Source organism: Lycium ferocissimum, chromosome 6 (assembly GCF_029784015.1).
Source record: "Lycium ferocissimum isolate CSIRO_LF1 chromosome 6, AGI_CSIRO_Lferr_CH_V1, whole genome shotgun sequence".
NCBI classification, from domain to species: Eukaryota; Viridiplantae; Streptophyta; class Magnoliopsida; order Solanales; family Solanaceae; genus Lycium; species Lycium ferocissimum.
In genome coordinates, this window is record NC_081347.1 from 71,955,094 (window position 1) to 71,975,407 (window position 20,314).

Genomic DNA, 20,314 nt, shown 5'->3' on the forward strand with positions numbered 1-20,314 from the left:
ACCCCCCAGCTTTTCATCAGTATCCATAATAACATTAAAATCCCCTCCCATGCACCACGGTCCATCTACTTTGAGACTGACCTCAGTGATGCTATCCCATAATTCAATTCTCTCCAAGGCAGAACACTTTGCATAAATAGCAGTAATATAAGTACCTGTATCAGTAGGAGAGTCCTTGAGTTTAATGGTGATATGTTGGTCATTGCTTTCCAAGATCTCATAATAGTCAAAGTGGTTCCAAAAACACCATATTTGTCCATTAGTATTGGCAATACAGTGATGGAATCTCAAAAATTTCTTGTAACTATCAATTTTGTTCTTGTTTATGAAAGGTTCTGATATAGCCACAATAGCTACTTTATTGATCTTATTAAGCAGTTTCATTCTATGAATTGCTTTTTTGGACCTCACCCCCTTATATTCCAAATTTTTTTACTAATCATGGAATGGAGTGGGGAGGGGCACTTTGTCTGAATCTTCTCTCTTTGATCTTATCAGAAGACTTCAATCTGGGGGTGCGGCTCTCTTTTTTCCTCTTCCTGCTTCTTCCTCTAGAGTCAGGAGATCATATTTAAGAAAATAAAATAAAAATTGGAATCTATAGCATATCCCTCACCAATTGTAAAAGCATCTTTCCTACTTGAAGGTCTCTGAATTGAAGCCTGATAATAAATTTGTATTTTATATAGAACGTTTTACCTTCTAAAATGGAATTTTCAAATGTTAATTCAAATTAATCAGGTTCTAACGTAGATATTGGACATTGAATAAGAAAAATATAAAATATACTGTATATTACAATATCAGTACAATCCATTAGCTGGATAATCCATTATCTGGCTAGTTTTGCCGTTGTAAATTAATACCCTAATCCCTGCATGGATTCATTAAAGACATATATGTTTTTTTTTTTTTTATTTTTATGTGACATCACCAAAAATTTAGGAATCCAGTTTGGATTCTAAAAGGTACCTATAAACGGTTCATGACCAATCAAGATCTTCTACTTTGCTTCTTTTCCTAAAAAATCGTCCAATTAATGTGACAGCAAAATTATTTTTTATTCTCTGCCTTTAATATCTAGAACCTTCTTATCTTTTATTTCATATTCATTCTTTCTTCATTATGACAACACAAAACTCACAAACAGAAATTATACTAAATTTGTATAATTATTATTAGTACATCCTTTATCATGGGAAAAACGCACTAAATCATGTATATAAATTCCTTTTCTCTTTCTCCTTCTTTCCTAATTATTGTAGTACTAGTATTAGTACTTGTTTTAAGAGCATTAGGAATTAGAAGCTTAATTAATTAATTGCAGGTATGGAGAATAATAATTATCTTTATCTCTGCCTTTAATATCTAGAAACTTCTTATCTTCTATTTCTTATTCATTCTTTCTTTATTTTGACAACGTAAAAAAAAAAAAAAAAAAAAACTCACAAATAGAAATTATACTAAAATCCCAAGTACTAGAATTTACATGAAAATTACAAACATCATAATTAATTAGGACATCCTTTATCATGGGAAAAACGCACTAAATCATAATAATATAAATAATTGTCTTTCTCCTTCTTCCTTATTATTCTAGTACTAGTACTAGTACTTGTTTTAAGGTCATTAGGATTAGAAACTTGATTAAATTTTTTTCAGACATGGAGAATAATAATGAAAATTATAACAAAAATTTACTATCAGATAAAGAGTTCTTTGACTGGATTCCATTAGGTTATAGATTTTGTCCAAAAGATTGTGAGCTCATTGAGCATTATTTGAAGAAGAAAATCAATGGTGAAAAATTGCCAACAAATGATTTTCGAGAAATATGTACTATCAATCTTCATCATCCTCAAGAACTTTGCAGTAAGTCCTTTTTTCTTATATCTGCTGTTTTTTTTCCTTTTAAGTTTTTCATCTGGTGCACGGTACTCGTATTAGGTTTCGACTAGTCCGATCTTTTTTAATTTAGTTTCTCATCCGGTGCTTAGTATCTACATTGGGCCTCGACTAGTCCAGTCAATTCACGCGCGCCTATTAACGGGAAAACGCTTCTTACCAGAATCCCTTCTTTCTATATCCAAGAGTCGAATCCGAAACCTTGAGGAAGAGTAGAGAAATATCCTATCCATCCTACCACAATTTTCGATAGTTAATTTTTTTTTTTTTTAATTTAAGTATAAGTACATTGACATTCAGTAGAATACTTATTCTCTTGTCTTCCCTTTTTATTTTCTTTGGTTCTGACAAGAAAGGCTTCATGCATGGAAAGATGAGAAACTAACTGAGACCAATGTTGAAAAACATGTAACTAATTAATATTTACTCGCACCTCGTCTTTATCTGATAAGTCGATATGGTTTTGGTTCAAGCATACAGTGTGAGCAGGTTTTTACCTGAAAAAACGTTACGTACCATGACCAACATCGGGTGTTTACATGGTAAGTTGATATAATTCCGTGTAAACACCTGATGTGAATAAGTTTTTACCTAGAAAAAAATTCTTGTATGGAAACCCTAAATCTATTATATATCAGATGCAGAGATGGAGGTAGAATTCTGACTAAGGAGACAACCAAATACTTTTAGACGAAACTTTATTTGTATTTGTAGGAAATCAATCCGTGCCTTGTATTGATGTATCAAAGTTATTATATACAAAGTAGGTATCCCTAATTAGAATGATCTTTAGCCTAAATTACGGGACCCGATTTAATACATAAGAAGGAATATTTACAATATTTATACTATTACATTTGTATTAAGAAAATACACTTAATAGAAGTGAGACTCGAACCCAGCCAGGATCTCTCTGATTCTCTGTCTCAGTAACGGAGCAAGGATTTTCACTAAGGAAATTCATAATATAAAGAAATAGACATACGAAAAAAAACCAAAGAAATTAGACATCTATTAATATATATATAAATAAAAATTAATTTGACCTTGTATATATAGTGTGATTTTTTGGACAAGGGGATTCAGATGAACCCCTTGCGATATCCTAGCTCCGCCCATGCTTTTCCTGGTCTCATACCTTGTTGAATTTTAAGCACATGCAGCTATCTCGTCTAAAAGGCGATTCATTTGTTAGACAACTCATACTTTTATTTACTTAATTATGTTTTCAGCTACGGAAAATATGCATCAAAGAGGGGACAAGTGGTATTTCTTCACTTCAAGAGAAAGAAAGCACAAAAAAGGCAGCAAACCAAATAGAGAAGTCAAAGGCAAAGGCAATTGGAAGGCTACAGGTGTTGATGCTAAAATTACAAAAAATGACCATATTATTGGCTACAAAATGACACTTGATTTCTATGATCAAAATAAAATAAAATCTCAGTGGAAAATGCATGAATTTCGTCTTGATCGAAAAAGTTCTCCACCTGATGCAAATTGCTCAAGTGAAAACCAGAAGGAGGTTAGTAATATGTTCATTTATTTTCATAATTCTATACATATGTTCTTCCTGTATTTTGGTTTTGAGTTTAAATATATATCGCCGCCCAAAGAATATTTACAAGTAATAGCCTGTTTGGTCAAAATTATTTTTCCCCAAAAGTGTTTATTTTTTTCAATAAGTGCTTATTTTAAAAAAGTGGGTGTTTGGCCAAGCTTTTGGGAGAAAATAAGTACTTTTGGGGAGTAGCAGAAGCAGTTTTTCAAAAGCTAAATGAATAGTTTTTGCCCAAAAGCACTTTTTTGAAAAGTAATTTTGAGAAAAATACACTCACAAGCACTTTTTAAAAGCTTAGCCAAACAGAAACTGCTTTTCACCCAAAATACTTTCTTGAAAAGCACTACTGAAAAATACTTTTCGAAATCTTCTTAAAACGTGACATTTATAATCTTGAAAATATATAAGATATGCTACTTATTAAAGGTAAAGATAACATGATGGCGTAAAAAAAATTCTTATTACGATCGACGGTTTCTATAACTTAAACTCGTTTGTTTTTATCATGAGTTTAAATTATATCTATTGTCAATGTACGAAATTTCTATATCATCAGGTCATCTTTATTGTTATAGCGGGTAATCAATCTTATTCTGAAGATTGCATAACTCACATTTTAAGGAAGTTTACGTGTAGATATCATATTTAAGGAAGTTTACGTGTAGATATCCTATGAGTGACTTGATAATATTCGTTGGATGACTTGATAGTATGAAAAAAAAATTACACTAACGATATATATAAATTAGTCGTTTTACTTTTCTCTTTGTTTGTTTTCTAGCTACTTTCAAAACCTTTCTTTTTAATTTCTTAATTAACTTCACGTCCAGTCAAATATGGCCACATAAAACGGCGGAACATAGGTAGTGCATCGAAGCTTCTTAATTATTCTAGTTTTATAGTATTTCTCAATATTCTTTTTCATCTTCTTCTTCTTCCTTTTTTTTTTTTTTTTTTTTTTTGTGTGTGTGTGTGTGTTTGTATAATGATATTTTTTGGCAATTATTTTACCCCTTAATCTGTGTGTAGTTGGACAAATATGTGTTGTGCGAGATCTATATCAACACTGCGGCTAAGAACGACAATAACGACGAGGCTGCAAATTCTCCCAACATTGACAATAATATTATTGATCAAGACGATCCGAGTCTTGAAATTCTCAACATGTATCCTTATGAAGAAAAAATGGAGCATGAACAAAATTTTGCAGGTTTCGACAACAATTTGGAGTTTGGTGGTGATCATCAATTTGTCCAAGAAATTACTACTCCAAATTTGATATCATCATCAAGTAATGTTCATCAGCTTCCAAATTATGGTGATCATGGAAATGTTTGTTGCTTCCAAGGTTTTGATGAGCTTGGTGCAATGATCAAAGGCGGAGCTAGAATTTGAAGTTTGCAAATTCAGAAATTATTACCGAATTCATAGCTTGTCTTAGTTACTCAGTTCACAGACTAGGATAGAATGTTAGTAGGTAATTGAACGTTAGTCTCGCTTTCCTGCGGGATAGACTTGGTAGTTTGATGCACCGTACGTGTTTCTCCTTTCATACCAGTAGTAAGCATTTTTCTCGTAGTTTCTTGTCCTGCAATTTTTGGTACTACCTGTTATTTCTTCCTTTCGGCTATGCATTATTTTGTGGTTATTATTGTTCCTTTTTCTGAATGCTATGTATAATGCTTTCCGTATTATTTTTTATGTTCTCTTGACTTCTGTATTTTCTTTTTCAACCTGCTTTGATATGCGTTACTTGAGCCGAGGGTCTTTCAAAAATAGTTTTTCTACCTCGATGAGAGGAATAAGGTCTACACACGCTCTACCTTCCCAGATCCCACTCGTGAGAGTACACTGAGTATGTTATTGCTCTTGTTGTCGTCTTAGATAGTTACTATGTTGTTGCTCTTGTTGTCATCTTAGATTAGTTACTATGTTCATAATTAATTATTTATATATATATATATATATATATATATATATATAATACAATACAATATAGAGTCCGAGCAAAAGTTATTGGGTCCGTCTGAACCCGTAATTACAATACTCTACACAAGGCCCAGAGTGGGATACTCTTTTAATTTTTCTTTTCTTTATTTTGTTTTGATTGTATATAGCTTTAACTCCCTGCCTTAAACATGCAATTTTAAACAGATGCAAAATTAAATACTTTAAAAATGTTGAGAAGTGAGAAGACTAGTTCTATTCTAATATCAAATGTTATTATAGAAGTGTGTGATCATCTTATCTACGAATTCAAATAGTTTTTTTTGTTCTTCCGTCATTTCTTGTTTGTGCAAAGAAGAGCAAGCGTGGAATTTTATAATATTCATATACCATATGTATATAAATTATGTGTATTGGCTAACAAATATAAATTTATCTGGAGGAACGGCCAAATGTGTAACTTCTCCATATTGAAAATTATCCAAAAATAATTGATGGGTTTACAGGTTTTTGTTGACGGGCAGTTGGGCACCTAACAGGCCCAATATGTTATTTTTGGGCTCATATCTAAAGTTAAGAAAAGGGAAAACTACATATATATATATATATATATATATATATATAGAAATATTTACGAAACGCTTGTGTGATAGTTTTCCTTATTTACAAAACATAAAGATATATTACGAAACATGATGGATTTTAATATATTTTTCGTTTTTTTTTCAGAAAATATATTTTTTTTTAAAAAAATTATTTAAAAAAAATTAAAAAAATTCATTTAAAAAAAATATATTTTTTAAAAAGAAAATAATTTTATATTTTTTTAAAATTTTTATTTTTAATTTTTTGATCAAAGGCTTAAAAAATTACCTCAAATTTTTGTGTACGAAAGCTGTATGAAAAATGTATGAAATGTGTATGTATGAGAGAAATTTTTAATATAATTTTCATACACAAAATTGTGAGCGAAAACTTTAAGCCTTGAAAATTGTATGAAAGTTGTTACAATGTTGTAGTTGTATTAATTTTCCAAAAACCTAATATGAACATTATATACGAAAAATGTGAATGAAATTATAAATCTTGAGCGAGATATACACATTTTATACCATTCTCATGCATAAAATTTTGAGTGTAATATTTAACCCTTGATCGAGATATACACACTTCATACATAAATTTTGAGCTAACTTTTTAAGCCTTGAGTAAGATATACACATTTCATAAACAAAAATTTGAGCGATTATTTTAAGTCTTGAATGTTGTATCAAACTTGTATACAATGTTGTTATAGTTGTATTAATTTTACAAAAATCTAACATGAACTTTATACACAAAAATGTGAGCGAAATTTTAAGACTTGAGCGAGATACAAATTTCATACTGTTTTCATACACACAATTTTGAGCGGATTTTAAAGTCTTGAATGAGATATACACATTTCATACATTTTTCATACCGTTTTCATACACTAAATTTTGAGCGAACTTTTTAAGCCTTGAGCGAGATATACACATTTCATACAACTTTCATACATAAAATTTTGAGCATAAAAAATATATAAAAAAATATATATATTTTAAAAATATATATATATTTTTTAAAATTAAAAAAATTAAAAAAAAATTTTTTTTAATTTTTAATTTATTTTTAAAAAGCATGTTTTGTATAGGGTTTGTAATGTTATGTTTTGTAAATATAAAACTATCGTCACGTTTCGTAAATATTTCTCCTTAAGATGTATATATACGTAGTTGTCTCTTAAGAAAAGTTAGGTAAACAGTATGCTTAAATGGGCTTGGGTATTTCTATTGACATAGACTGCAACCAAAGGGCCTTTAGCCCAAAATATGTCTTTGGGTGTAAGGGAAATTGACATTTTAATACAAGTAATACATAGTATTGGCATATTTTTAACCCAAAACATGTTAGCATGTTTTAGGCCTAAAATAATTGACATTATATAGCCAATCAACTAAAGATGTGGCTTAATAATAGGGATGTGGAGCAAAATTAGGAATCTCCACGTTGAATATCACTAAAACTAGGGATTCCATTTCTTATTTATTCACTTACTAGATATCCCTAAAATTATGGATACAAATATCACCATATCTTCTATCATTTTCGTATAATTAAAACTGTATTTGTTAAGTGGGTCTATAAAGGCAAAAGCATGATCTCCTTCAAACTCTCATATCTCTTAGTAAACATATTTTCCATATGTATAACTATAATAATCCCAGTGAAATACAAGAAAAATTGAAAAATAATAAATTCAAACCACATATTTAGTATGTATACCAGTGCAAAATTATACAGATACTAATGCAAACAAATGTATATCAATTTATGTATACATTAGGTGTATACAACACATTCAACAAACCAGCAAGTGTATACAATATATGTATACTATTAACAATGTATTTATACAAAAACCAAGTTGAAAAATATAAAAACATGTGTATACATCTCAATCAATATATGTATACTTTAGGTACAATTCGTTCAACAAACCAGCAAGTGTATACAATAAATGTATACAAATAACAATAGATGTATACAAAAACCAAATTGAAAATAAAAAAAAACATGTGTATACATTAAGTTGTATACATCTTAATCATCAAACCAACAAGTGAATACAATAGATGCATCCAAAATAAAGTTGCAATTAAAACCCAAATGAGATTTTCAAATATCTACACATATATAGTTAAGGGAGAGAGATTTCCGAATAATAGTATTTATTATTCAAAAATCAAAATACATATACCTAATTTAAAATTCAATTATTTTCTTAAAAACAACAAACCCAACTACAAATAACCCTCTAATGAAGAATTTAAAGAATATTAATCATTGTAGAGTTCTAATGGAGAGAATTTTGGGGAAGAAGTTAGAGAAATATAGGAAAGAGAACAAGTATACATATACAAAAATTTAACCTTTTAGAAGAGAGAATGTACAAAATTCCTATTTTCACTTAGCACTTTATGGGTCATATATGTCAATTTTTTTAACCCAAAACGTGAAAATGGGTCATCTTATGCCACATTCTTAAAACTTGGTTTATATATGCCAATTTCATGTACCAAAATGTACACAGTGCCAAATCTCCTAGATGTAATGTGGGCAATTCGCAGGACTGTCCCTCATTCGTGGTGGTCTTTAATTTTTAGCCCTCAAATTGCTGGTCTTTAATTTTTGTCCTTTGCGTAGAAACCCTGAGGTTCTGGGTTCGAACCCCGGTTCCGGCATAAAAATAAAATGTAATTTCGCAAGGCAAGGCTTGGGGAAAGTTATGCCCGATCCGGCCTAAGCGCCTTAGGCATAACTAAAGTTATGCCGGATCCGGCAAAAATTTTATGTCTTAAGGCAATTTATAAGGCAGACTTTTATGTCGTGAGGCTTAGTTATGCCTTAAGGCAACCTCTGCCGGATCCAACATAGGTTGCCTTATAAGGCAAACTTTTAGTTATACCTTAAAAGTTTACCTTATAAGGCAACCTATGTTGGATCCGGCATAACTATAGTTATGCCTTAATGCAACTTATGCCGCATAAGGCAAACTTTTCTCAAAGCCTTGCCTTGCAATTTTTTTTTTTTTATGACTGAGCGGGGGTTCGAACCCAGAACCTCAAAGATTTTCGGTCACCTTTTCAAGCGAAGGACAAAACTTAAAGACCACTAATTTGAGGGGCGAAATTTAAAGACCACCCCAAAAGAAGGGCAATCCGCGCAAAAAAATGATGTAATGTACTTTCAAGTATGGTCTTCACATGCTTATATACTATTTATTTTTATGTTTGTTCGTTTCCTTTTTTCGTTTTTACTCTGTTAGTGAAGCATTTTACTGTTAAATCTATAGAGACAGAAAGAATTAAAGTTACTGGGATATTCTTCTCTATTTGGAAACAAAACTAGACTTCAAAGTTTCATCTCTATTTGGATAAATAAAACTACACTTTACAAATATTAAATGCACTTAGAAAAAGGGGGAAAACAATATGTGGGAAAATTTCAATTATGTCATTCTATCAAAAATTTCAATTATGTCATTCTATCATAGTGAGAAAAATTGACAAAAAAACAATTGATTTGGAAACAAAATAGAAAGCCAAATAGAACATAGAGAAAGAAGAATTGATTTTTTCCTCTTCTTTTGGTTATTTTAGGGGTGGGCCCCCTAGTTTTCCTATATATTAAGACAGAGTGCTTGATACAAGGGTCATGATGCATGTCTAATAAAGAGAGCTCAAAGTCAATCAATATTAGATCCCACAGTCAAATCTCATTTGCTTTATGAGTAAACTTTTTGAATGCTTGTGTCTTTTATTATTATTTTGTGTGTGTGTGTGTGTGGGTGGGTGCGTGGGCGGGGGGGGGGGGGGGGGCGCTGGAAAGCTATTTCTCTGAAGAGAAATAGGTAAAAGGAGCATTTAAGGATTGTGATTTAGTGGTCGATGAAATAATTAAATAATAATAACAGATGATCGAGGTTTCAATCCGAGCAAAGATATATAAGAAACCGTCAAGTGATTACTTCATATATCACTATTAAGAAATTGTTAATTTCTGACGGACGCCCCATCAAAATTTGGCCCGTCGCCAAGGGATTTTTTGATTGAAAATTCATGGTAAGCGTTATCGATGAGCCAAATTTCGACGGGCTCCATTGTAACTTAGAGATTTTCTAGTAATGTTTGTCTAATAGCTTTGACGGGAAAATTTCATAAGCGGATCTAAAATTTTAAGTATATGAATTTTTAAATTTTAGGGTAGGATTACTTATTACTGTCGGGATAAAATATTTGAACATATTAAGTGTTTTTTTTTTTTTTCAAAATTAATACAGTATTGGGATCAAAGCTAATAGGTTTGGCCCAACACGTAACTAATGATGTAAAGGTACCCTTAGACAAAGTTAACCGGTACTTGTGTTGGTGTAACATAGTAGCCAAAATCAGATCCAGGATTTAGAGTTTATGAGTTTCTACAACGACCTCAAGTTAATAGAGAATAATTATTGATTCACAATTAAATATTTAGTAGCTTTCTCAATACGTAACAACATCCAAACACAAGCTACTGGGGGTTCATGTGAACTCGTAGGCGACACTCTAGATCCGCTCCCGTAACTATCAAGTAACATAGTTAAAATGCGCGTAAACTGATACAAACATCACCTTTATATTTAACTTTATAAAAAGGCAAAGGTAGGCACACACACCATGACTACTTCACATGCTATTGGTGGGAAGAATTGAGAGTGGAGTCATGTCATTAGTCTAGTTTTTTTGGCCTTTGAAAAGTGTAGTAGTAAAAAGAGAGGGCAAGGAGAATTAAAACTAATTAGAACACGGGATTTGGTTGTTCTAGTCTATATATTGATTGTTCTTGTTTAGTACAGACATGGTTTTGTTTTGGTACTTGTTATTTTTACTTAGTTTGTTGTGGATACTGAATTATATGAAATGACCCTTAAATCTCCCCTTTAACATTAGCAACTAGGTAATGAAGTGTGTTTTCATATTAATAGTGCTAATTTTCATATTAATAGTGCTAATTTCTTAGCTCCTTTCCCCTTCACACTAATAGTTGAATTTTAAGTTTAGCCATAACTCTTAACAATGGGATAATAACTCTTTTGATCCCCATTTATTGATTAATTCTGATTTTAATACTTGTAATATTTGACTAAACACATTTAACTAATAATAGAGAAGGTGTTGGTGGACGGTGGAACAAGAAGTGGAGGAAAGGGGATAAAATGAGTTGGGACGGTGAGGTGGAATGTCATGCGGCGTCCATCTCATCGAAAAGTTAATTCCATATGGGATTGAACACCCATTAGCTTGGACAGATTAACAAAGAAGGATATATTTGCGTCACTTGGGTAAGTGTCAGGGTAATTTTGTACGGATAGTATAATGGAGGGTAAAATTTATTCTTTTCAAATAATAAAAGGGTAAATTTGACCATCTTCCCTTTGCATAAGTACAAGAATAATGTTAGATCAAAACTTTAACGGATGATAAAATTGAGCAATTTCAGATAGTACAAGAGCAAATTGACCATTTTTCCTCCACAAAATGAGGAGATGAATTAACATACTCATTGAATTCATAGAGTTGCATGAGTTAAACTCCATAAACTTCACATTAATGCTCTTCTAATATATTAAAGTACATCAATTATAAGATATAATCCACACACTAGTCTAATAATAGCTTAGGAAACTTGTAAAATTGGATGAACTTATTAGTGCTTAATGCTGATCTTTAACCTAACATGAGGGGCTAATTAATCAAAAGTTCCGGCGTTTAAAAGCTGAATGATTCTTTTGGCTATATAGATATATTTCTAATTCATATACTTGTATCTAAGGAAAAAGTATACAGTAATTAATTAATTAATCCCAAAAAATATGCAACAAAAGTGATGAAATGATTAAAGTCATTTGACAATGATAAAAGATGGTATATCATCATTGTCCATGCAAATGCAAAGTGCCAATTCAATGATTCCTGCAAATTTTTCTGCTGAATGTATGTGATTTTTTTTTTTGGCAAACGTCATGATGATAAAAAATACTTATGAAAACTTAAAATCTCATGAAACTAACACCTCACTACAAGAAAATATAGAAATTGCAACAAAAAAAATTTATATTTGGCAACAACTTAGTTTTATTGTTGGCAAATGATTTTTTTGTTGCCAAAGAATTTAATTATGATGCTATAGTATTGATTATTGTTGCAAAAAGTATTTTTAGCAACAAAAAAAAAGTTGGTGCACGTTGTTGCAATAATGTTAGTTTTCGAAAAGTTCAAACAAAATATTTTTTTTTTCGTAAAAAATTTTCGTAATAATAATCAATCTATGGTAACAAGATTTTTTTTGTTGCCAAATATTTTTTCTGGTAGTGCCTTGACAGAGAGAACATTTAGAATGTCGTATACAGTTACAAATTGTATTTGTTTACTAAGAATATTATTATGTGCAAGTCACAATTAAAATGTATGTGTTTATGGAAGATTAACCAACACAATTTATGAAAAAGTTTTTCCAAAAATTAATTCAAAGAAATTTTATTCCCTTTTTACCAATAATATACCAATCCATCATGAGAAAAGAAAATAAGAAAAGAGAGCCTCTCTATATCAATGATGTTGTCTTTGAACTTTTTAACCTAGAGAGAGAATTTTAAATTAGGCATTTTGATTTTTGTCACCTTATTTATGTACATTTTCTCTTTATAAGACGGTGCTAATTTTTTTTTTTTTTGACCTTATTTATTTTATTTTGTTTTTGTTGAGGGGAGGGCACCCTCTACTATCATAGAGACATGCTAAGGCCCTACTTGTCTGTGAGAATATAATATGCCCACACAGCTTTTCACATTATTTGAGTGTCCCACAAACCTCTTTTCCTAATTTTGTAGGTCCAAGCACATTGTGAAATAATTCAATTCACCTACAAAAATTCAAATGTGTGAATGGAAATCAGTCATTCAATCATACATGTACAATGAGAATGGCATACATTATCACCTACTGAGGGCTTCTATTAAAGATTATAAATATTAACTTGTTGGGAGCTACAATGACGTCGTTATACATATCTGCAGGGAGGCAAATCAGTATACCGACTTTTTGACAAACGAACAGCACAAACATGAAGATAATTTGCTAATTTGTGAAGTTGCGTAAAAAAATATGGAATTTCATATCTCTTGACTGATTTTAGCCATGTGGCCTACAAAATTTTACGTAATACTTTTCATTGAACAAAACAATAATAATTAATAATCACCATATAATAGTATATTCATTACTCCATTAATTATGTCATAAACAAAATTCCTACTTCAAGAATTATTGTACTGTCTTTGTTCTACATCGACCTACTACCCCACCCCACCTCAGCCCTACTAATTGGAAATATTGAGTTTAATACCATGTACTACTAGCTATAATAGTAAATATTACGCTATCCGTTTTATTTTACGTAAATATATTTAAGAAATAAACACTTCTAAACTTTATGATTTTAAATAAGTCACACGATTTGTGTAGCGGTAAAATTATGTCATTAAGAATAAAATGAGAAGCTTAAAACTAAATTGATATAAAAATATATTATTCTTTTTGGTATATATAGAGTACTACATGATATAATCGCGGATAGTATTCAGTAAGTACAGTTATAATTTTTTAATTTACAATTTTCTCACATGGACTGAATCCTAAGCTTTGAGTATGATTCTACATTAAAATATTTTGTTCTTCCTAGTATTGTCCGCTAAGTGACCCTTTTCATTTAAAGTTAAATACCAAAATTCAAATAGTGTATTAACTATAAGACAATTATACTAATGATGCAGAATTTTTTACCAAAAAATCAAACACTGGATGAGTAATAGTACCAAATTTAATAGTGAAACAAAATGTCCTTGGCCTTCATCAAAACAAACAAACAAGAATACTGTTGTCTTAAATTGAAAAAGCTAAAAAGCAAAAATGTGTAACCAGCTAAGCAGGCAAACTAACAGTTACAGTATACCTAAACAGTTTCATTGACTCATGAACTGTTCATTTTTCTCGTGACACTTGCTTGAATTTTTATGATTTTTGTTAATTACCACCAAGAGGTATGTTATTATAGTGCAATGATTGAGATTCTTTCGTAGTTAGAGGATTGAATTCTAAAACAAACTGAGAATTTTTGAGCCAGAATGGAGAATCTCTTGGTATGGAGCACTTTAACTCTATAATGAGTTTATTTGTCACGAATTTGAGATCCTTTTACTCTTAATTAGATGTCCGAATTCAAGCCGGGACCAAGAAATTTCAGAGTCGGAATGGAGAACCTATTGGTAGGCAATGCTTTAACCCCATAATGAGTATACATGTCGCGAATATGAGATCTTTTCAAGCTTAAACAGAGGTTCGAATTCGAGCAAGAACTGAGAGTTTTCGAATCAGAGTAGAGAATGTCTTGATAGAGAGCGCTTTAACCTCATAATGAGTCTACCCCTCGCGAACTTGAGATCCTTTCGTTCTTAATTAGACGTTTGAATTCAAGCGGAGACTGAGAACTTTCGAGCTAGAATGAAAAGTCTCTTGGTAGGAAGCGTTTTAACCCCATAATGAACCTACACGTCGTCTGGGTATGGAGCACTTTAACCGCATAATGAGTCTATCCCTCGTGAACTAGGGATCCTTTTGGTCTTAATTAATGGTTTGAATTCGATCCGAGACTGAGATCTTTCAAACCAAAATAGAGAATCTCTTGATAGAGGGCCGAGTCTAAATGTTACAAATTTAAGATTCTTTTATTCTTAATTAGAGGTACGAATTCGAGCCAAAAAACTTTAGAACCAGAATAGAGCATCTCTTGAATAATAGCGCTTTAACCTCATAATTAGAGGTTCTAATTCAAACAGAAAACTTTCGAACCGGAATAATGAATCCCTTGATAGATAACACTTTAACCCCATAATGAGTCCGCTCGTCGTGAATCAGAGATCCTTTCATTCTTAATTAAAGGTTCGAATTTGAGTCGGAATTGAGAACTTTCCAGCTGGACTGAAAATTCCGGGGTAGAAAATGCTTTAAATATTATAAGACTCCCTCCGGATTAAAAAGAGTGTCCACTTAGTCTTTTTTTCTTGGGTCAAAAAGAGCGTCCACTTATCAAATCAAGAAAGAATTAATCTTATTTTTCCAGATTTGCCCCTATTAAGTGTTAAGTGATCAAATCTCAATACCGTTTAATTGCGTAGTTTAGTCAAATTACTTATTTTGTATCTAGAGCTATTATTTTAATTCGCGCGTAAATGATCAAGTTATACACTTTTTCTATCCTGGAGGAGTAAGACGAATCCAAATTAATCAAGGAAGTGAGCTCTAAATACAAATGGTTGATAAACAATTACTACTTCTCTGAGTTGATTCCTCTATAGTTCTACTCAGTACTCAAAGTTCCTCTTTTTCACCTTTTTTCAGAAATTCCCTTCACACTTTCCCTCTTCTTATGCCACTCTTTCTGTCTAAAGATACATAGAAATACACAACAGACATAATAACACACAGACACACACAGAAACACCTGCCCCCTTGAAAATCAGTTACATAATCAACATTGTACACATCCCCCGACTCCCCGTCCCCCCCCCCCCCCCCCCCCCCCCAAAAAAACACCCCACAATCTTCTCTATGTTTGTCCTGCAACCTTAAATCTAATCTAAATTTTGTTTTCTGCAACTTTTAGTACTACTAATAAGTACTATAACAATTAGTCCCTTGTTCTTTATTTTTATTTTTTTACTCCTTAATATTTTTTGTTTCAGCTTAGCTAGTCTAGCACTCTAGCATAGTCCCAGGTTTTCTGTGTCCCTTTGTTTTTAAGTGTTTGTTTTCTTCTTCTATACGCAATGTTTTCTTCATTTCTTGACATGAGTTCTACTTGGTTACATTTTATTTCCTTAATTTAAGGGCTTCCCAGCTTTTTGGTTATGTTTCATTTTTCAAGATTCCTTAAATGGAATACTCACCTTCAACTAGTCACATTGTTTGAGCATTTCAAGACTCCCTTTTTTCTTCCACCCCACCCCCTTACCCACACACACTCACTCAAATTCTTTAGAAAATTTTAGTGTAACATTATTATCATTAATGGATTCTTGATTGTTCCATTTGGTTGTTTTGGAGGGAAAAAGAAGAAAGAAGAAGAAAAATTGAAGCAAAAAGGTGTTTTCTTTGACAACAAACTCTTGAGCATTTCAAGACTCAATTTTTTTCTATCTATAAACCCTATATTTTTCATTAATGCATTCTTGATTGTTCCATTTGGTTGTTTTGGAGAGAAAAGGAAGAAGAAATTAAAGAAAAGGTGTTTACTTTAGAAAAACAACCTCTTGAGCATTTCAAGACTCAATTTTTTTCTATCTAAACCCCTTTTTTCACCCCACCCCACACCACCGCACGACCCCCCCCCCCCCCTCCAAAAAAAAAAAAAAAAAAAAAAAAAGAGGAAAAATAAAGAGGAGGTTCTGTTGAAAATTCCCATTTGGTTGTTTTAGAGGGAAAAGGGAGGAAAAAGAACAAGAAATTGAAGAGAGAGGTGTTTTCTTGAAAAAATTTCAAGAATGTCACTTTTGAGCATTTTGTTAACTGTGTTTTTCCTAGTTGGTTTGTTATCAAGATTCCAACTTGGGAATTCCCAGTTAGTTTTTGATGATCAAAATGTAGTGGAAGCAATTGGGAAAGAGTTATCAGTCCCTGGATGGGGTCTAAATACAACTGATTTCTGTTCTTGGAATGGCATTGTTTGCAGCTCAAACAACAGTTCAATTGTAGAAAGACTTGATCTTTCTGGTTTTAGATTACAAGGTAATTTGAATCTAATATCTGAGCTCAAAGCATTGAAGTTTCTAGACCTTTCTAATAATAACTTCCAAGGGTCTATTCCAGTTGCATTTGGAAACATGTCTGAGCTTCAGTTTCTTGATTTGTCTTTTAACAAATTTGGAAACTCAGTTCCTAGTGAATTAGGTAAGCTTAGAAACATTAAGGCATTGAACCTATCAAAAAACTGGCTTACTGGAGGTTTACCTGATGAGCTTAAAGGGTTGGTGAATTTGCAAGATTTTCAAATATTTAGTAACTTCTTGAATGGTTCTATCCCAATGTGGATTGGTAATTTGACCAATCTTAAGGTTTTTACAGCTTATGAGAATGAGTTTAGTGGTGATGTTCCTGTTAACTTAGGATTGTACTCTGAGCTTTCTTTGTTGAACCTTCACTCAAACCAACTTGAAGGTACTATTCCTGGGAGCATTTGTGCTAATGGGAATCTTGAATTTCTTGTTCTAACTCAGAATAAGTTGACCGGAACGATTCCTGATTCGATTGGGAATTGTAAAGGACTTTCAAGTATTAGAATTGGTAATAACAAGTTGATTGGAGGCATCCCTAAATCAATTGGGAATATCAGTAGTCTTACTTATTTTGAAGCTGATAGTAACAATTTGTCTGGTGAAATTGTACCAGAGTTTGCTAAGTGCTCTAATTTAACTCTTCTTAACTTAGCTTCAAATGAGTTTAATGGAACTATTCCTAGTGAGTTTGGTCAGCTAAACAATCTTCAAGAATTGATTGTTTCTGGTAATAACCTTTATGGAGAGATTCCAACGTCAGTTCTTAAGTGCAAGAATCTCAATAAGCTTGACTTAAGCAACAACAAATTCAACGGCACGATACCGGCGGATATATGCAACACTTCAAGATTGCAATATTTGCTTTTGGGGGAGAATTCGATTCGAGGGGAAATACCTTATGAGATAGGGAACTGTGTAAAGTTGCTTGAGTTGCAAATGGGGAATAATGAACTTACTGGAAATATCCCTCCTGAGATTGGTCATATGAAGAACTTGCAAATTTCGTTGAATTTGAGTCATAATCATCTCCATGGCAAATTGCCTCAAGATTTAGGAAAACTTGACAAGTTGGTTTCTTTAGATGTTTCTAATAATCGACTCGTTGGGAATATTCCGCCCGCATTGAAAGGCATGCAGAGTTTGATAGAGGTTAATTTTTCGAGCAATCAATTAGCCGGTCCAATACCGACTTTTGCACCCTTTCAGAAAAGTCCTAATTCAAGTTTTCTTGGAAACAAAGGGCTATGTGGTGATCCTTTGAGTGATGGTTGTGGAGATTTAAACAGCTATGAAGGTCACAAGGTTTCTTATCGAATAGTTTTGACTGTTATCGGTTCTGGTTTGGCAGTTTTCATATCAGTTACTGTAGTTGTTTTGCTGTTCATGATGAGGGAGAAACAAGAGAAAGCTGCAAAGGAAGCTGGAAAGGCTGGAGATGATGATGAAATATCTAGCAAACCGGTGATACTAGCGGGGAACATATTCGTTGACAATCTAAAGCAAGCGATTGATTTTGATGCAATTGTAAAGGCGGTCATGAAAGACTCGAATAAGATTTGTGTTGGTACTTTCAGCACTGTGTATAAAGCGGAAATGCCTTCGGGGATAATTTTGTCGGTGAAGAAGTTAAAGTCTATGGACAAAACCATAATTCATCACCAGAGTAAGATGATCAGAGAGCTAGAGAAGCTTAGTAAACTCGTTCATGATAATCTTGCTAGGCCCATAGGGTTTGGAATCTATGAAGATGTCGTTCTTCTGTTGCATGAATATTACGCTAACGGAACGTTGACTCAATATCTTCATAACCCTAGCCAGAGAGAAACTGAATATAAACCCGACTGGCCAACGAGACTTGCCATTGCCACCGGAGTTGCAGAAGGATTGGCATTCCTTCATAATGTGGCGATCATCCATCTCGACATTTCCTCCGGGAATGTGCTTCTTGATTCAAATTTCAGGCCTTTGGTTAGTGAAGTTGAAATATCTAGGCTTCTCGATCCGTCTAGAGGGACTGCAAGTATCAGTGCTGTTGCTGGCTCATTTGGATATATTCCTCCAGGTATTCTTTCATTTGAACACATACTTATATTTCTTTTTTTCGTTTATGGAGATTAATTGTGACTCTGTTATTGACTTGTTTTTGTTTGTCTTTTTCTCAACAGAGTACGCATATACAATGCAAGTAACAGCTCCTGGAAACGTTTACAGCTACGGGGTTGTTTTGCTCGAGATCCTTACCACCCGACTGCCCGTTGATGAAGCTTTTGGTGAAGGAATAGATTTGGTGAAGTGGGTACAAGGTGCACCTGTAAGAGGGGAAACACCAGAGCAGATACTCGATGCAAAGCTCAGCACCATTTCATTTTCTTGGAGAAAGGAAATGTTAGCAGCGCTGAAGGTTGCATTGCTATGCACTGATGTGACACCAGCAAAACGACCAAAGATGAAGAAGGTGGTAGAAATGCTGCAAGAAATCACGGAAAGCTAAATGGAAGTTCGTATCGTCAAATCAAAGTATGTCTCGATCTTGGTCCTTTGTATGTGAATGCGCCTGTCAAATTACAATCTTGGTCCTGTGTTTGTGAATGCTTCTGTAAAATTACAAGTGTACGACATTCTTAGTCGAGAGGACAAAATGGTCGAATTCTTAAGGGTATGATGTGTCTTTACCATTTTGTTTTGGGGCTTCAAGCCTTCAATTATGTGATCAAGAGTTATTTTTTATCCAAAAGATGTAAATGTAAGTGATGCAGATTAATTTCTCGCTAGGATGATATGTTTACAAATAGAATGATCTTTTCTTTTCTTGTTGTCTTTTCTGGTACATTGCTTCCAAATTAAATTCAATCATAGTTAAAGCATCTTCATCAGCGCACAATTTTTCCGGGAATGTTACTATTCAACTTGCAACTTTCTTTCTATGTTATTCCTCTAATATTAGTCAAGAAACAAGAACACTAGTTGAGGGAGGGCTAGATGACCCTGAATCAAATCTTTACATAAATTTCTGACCAGAAAACTTCTCTATAGACCTAGGAAGATCATCACATCTGAGTTAAAAAGGCAAATTTCGGCAAAGACCAAGCATCCTCGCGCTCCTCGTTAGGGTCCGCAGAAGGGCCGCACGCCAGAGGGGTGTGATGTAAGTAACCTAATGTAATGCAAGCATTAGTGGTTGATTCCACGAGCAGAGTTAAGCGCTTAAAATATTCAGTGGAGTGTTCACAGCATTAAATAAAGATCAGTGAGTTATGCATTTCAAGATTCTGAAAACACACATCAAATTAGCTGTGAAAATTTTATCAGACATTCCTGGAGGTAAAGCAGATACATTTATATGTCGTAACGTTTGTTTGGTATTGCACGGTTCCACTCTGCAAGAACTCTGAATCGTTCTCTTGAAGCTCATCCTCTTCATAATAAATGATCCGCTTGCCCCGAAATGACTT

General features: G+C 32.7%; 2 protein-coding genes across 2 annotated transcripts; both read left to right on the forward strand.

Moving 5' to 3' along the window:
• The first annotated feature begins 1,664 nt into the window (after positions 1–1,664).
• Positions 1,665–5,074, forward strand: LOC132061624 (NAC domain-containing protein 83-like). Its single transcript, XM_059454397.1, has 3 exons — positions 1,665–1,872; positions 3,138–3,397; positions 4,493–5,074. Exons 1-3 carry the CDS (start codon positions 1,665–1,667, stop codon positions 4,856–4,858), a joined length of 834 nt encoding a protein of 277 aa, XP_059310380.1. The 3' UTR covers positions 4,859–5,074.
• A 10,527-nt stretch (positions 5,075–15,601) lies between these two features.
• On the forward strand, positions 15,602–19,670 carry LOC132060313 (leucine-rich repeat receptor-like tyrosine-protein kinase PXC3). Its single transcript, XM_059453295.1, has 2 exons — positions 15,602–18,924; positions 19,028–19,670. Exons 1-2 carry the CDS (start codon positions 16,572–16,574, stop codon positions 19,351–19,353), a joined length of 2,679 nt encoding a protein of 892 aa, XP_059309278.1. The 5' UTR covers positions 15,602–16,571; the 3' UTR covers positions 19,354–19,670.
• The last annotated feature ends 644 nt before the right edge of the window (positions 19,671–20,314 follow it).

Coding starts and splice junctions, on each gene's coding strand:
- LOC132061624 (XM_059454397.1), top strand. CDS start 1,665: ATGGAGAATAATAATGAAAATTATAACAAAAATTTACTATCAGATAAA. Junction 1,873..3,137: donor TCATCCTCAAGAACTTTGCA/GTAAGTCCTTTT, acceptor TTATGTTTTCAG/CTACGGAAAATATGCATCAA. Junction 3,398..4,492: donor GAAAAAGTTCTCCACCTGAT/GCAAATTGCTCA, acceptor ATCTGTGTGTAG/TTGGACAAATATGTGTTGTG.
- LOC132060313 (XM_059453295.1), top strand. CDS start 16,572: ATGTCACTTTTGAGCATTTTGTTAACTGTGTTTTTCCTAGTTGGTTTG. Junction 18,925..19,027: donor ATTTGGATATATTCCTCCAG/GTATTCTTTCAT, acceptor TTTTCTCAACAG/AGTACGCATATACAATGCAA.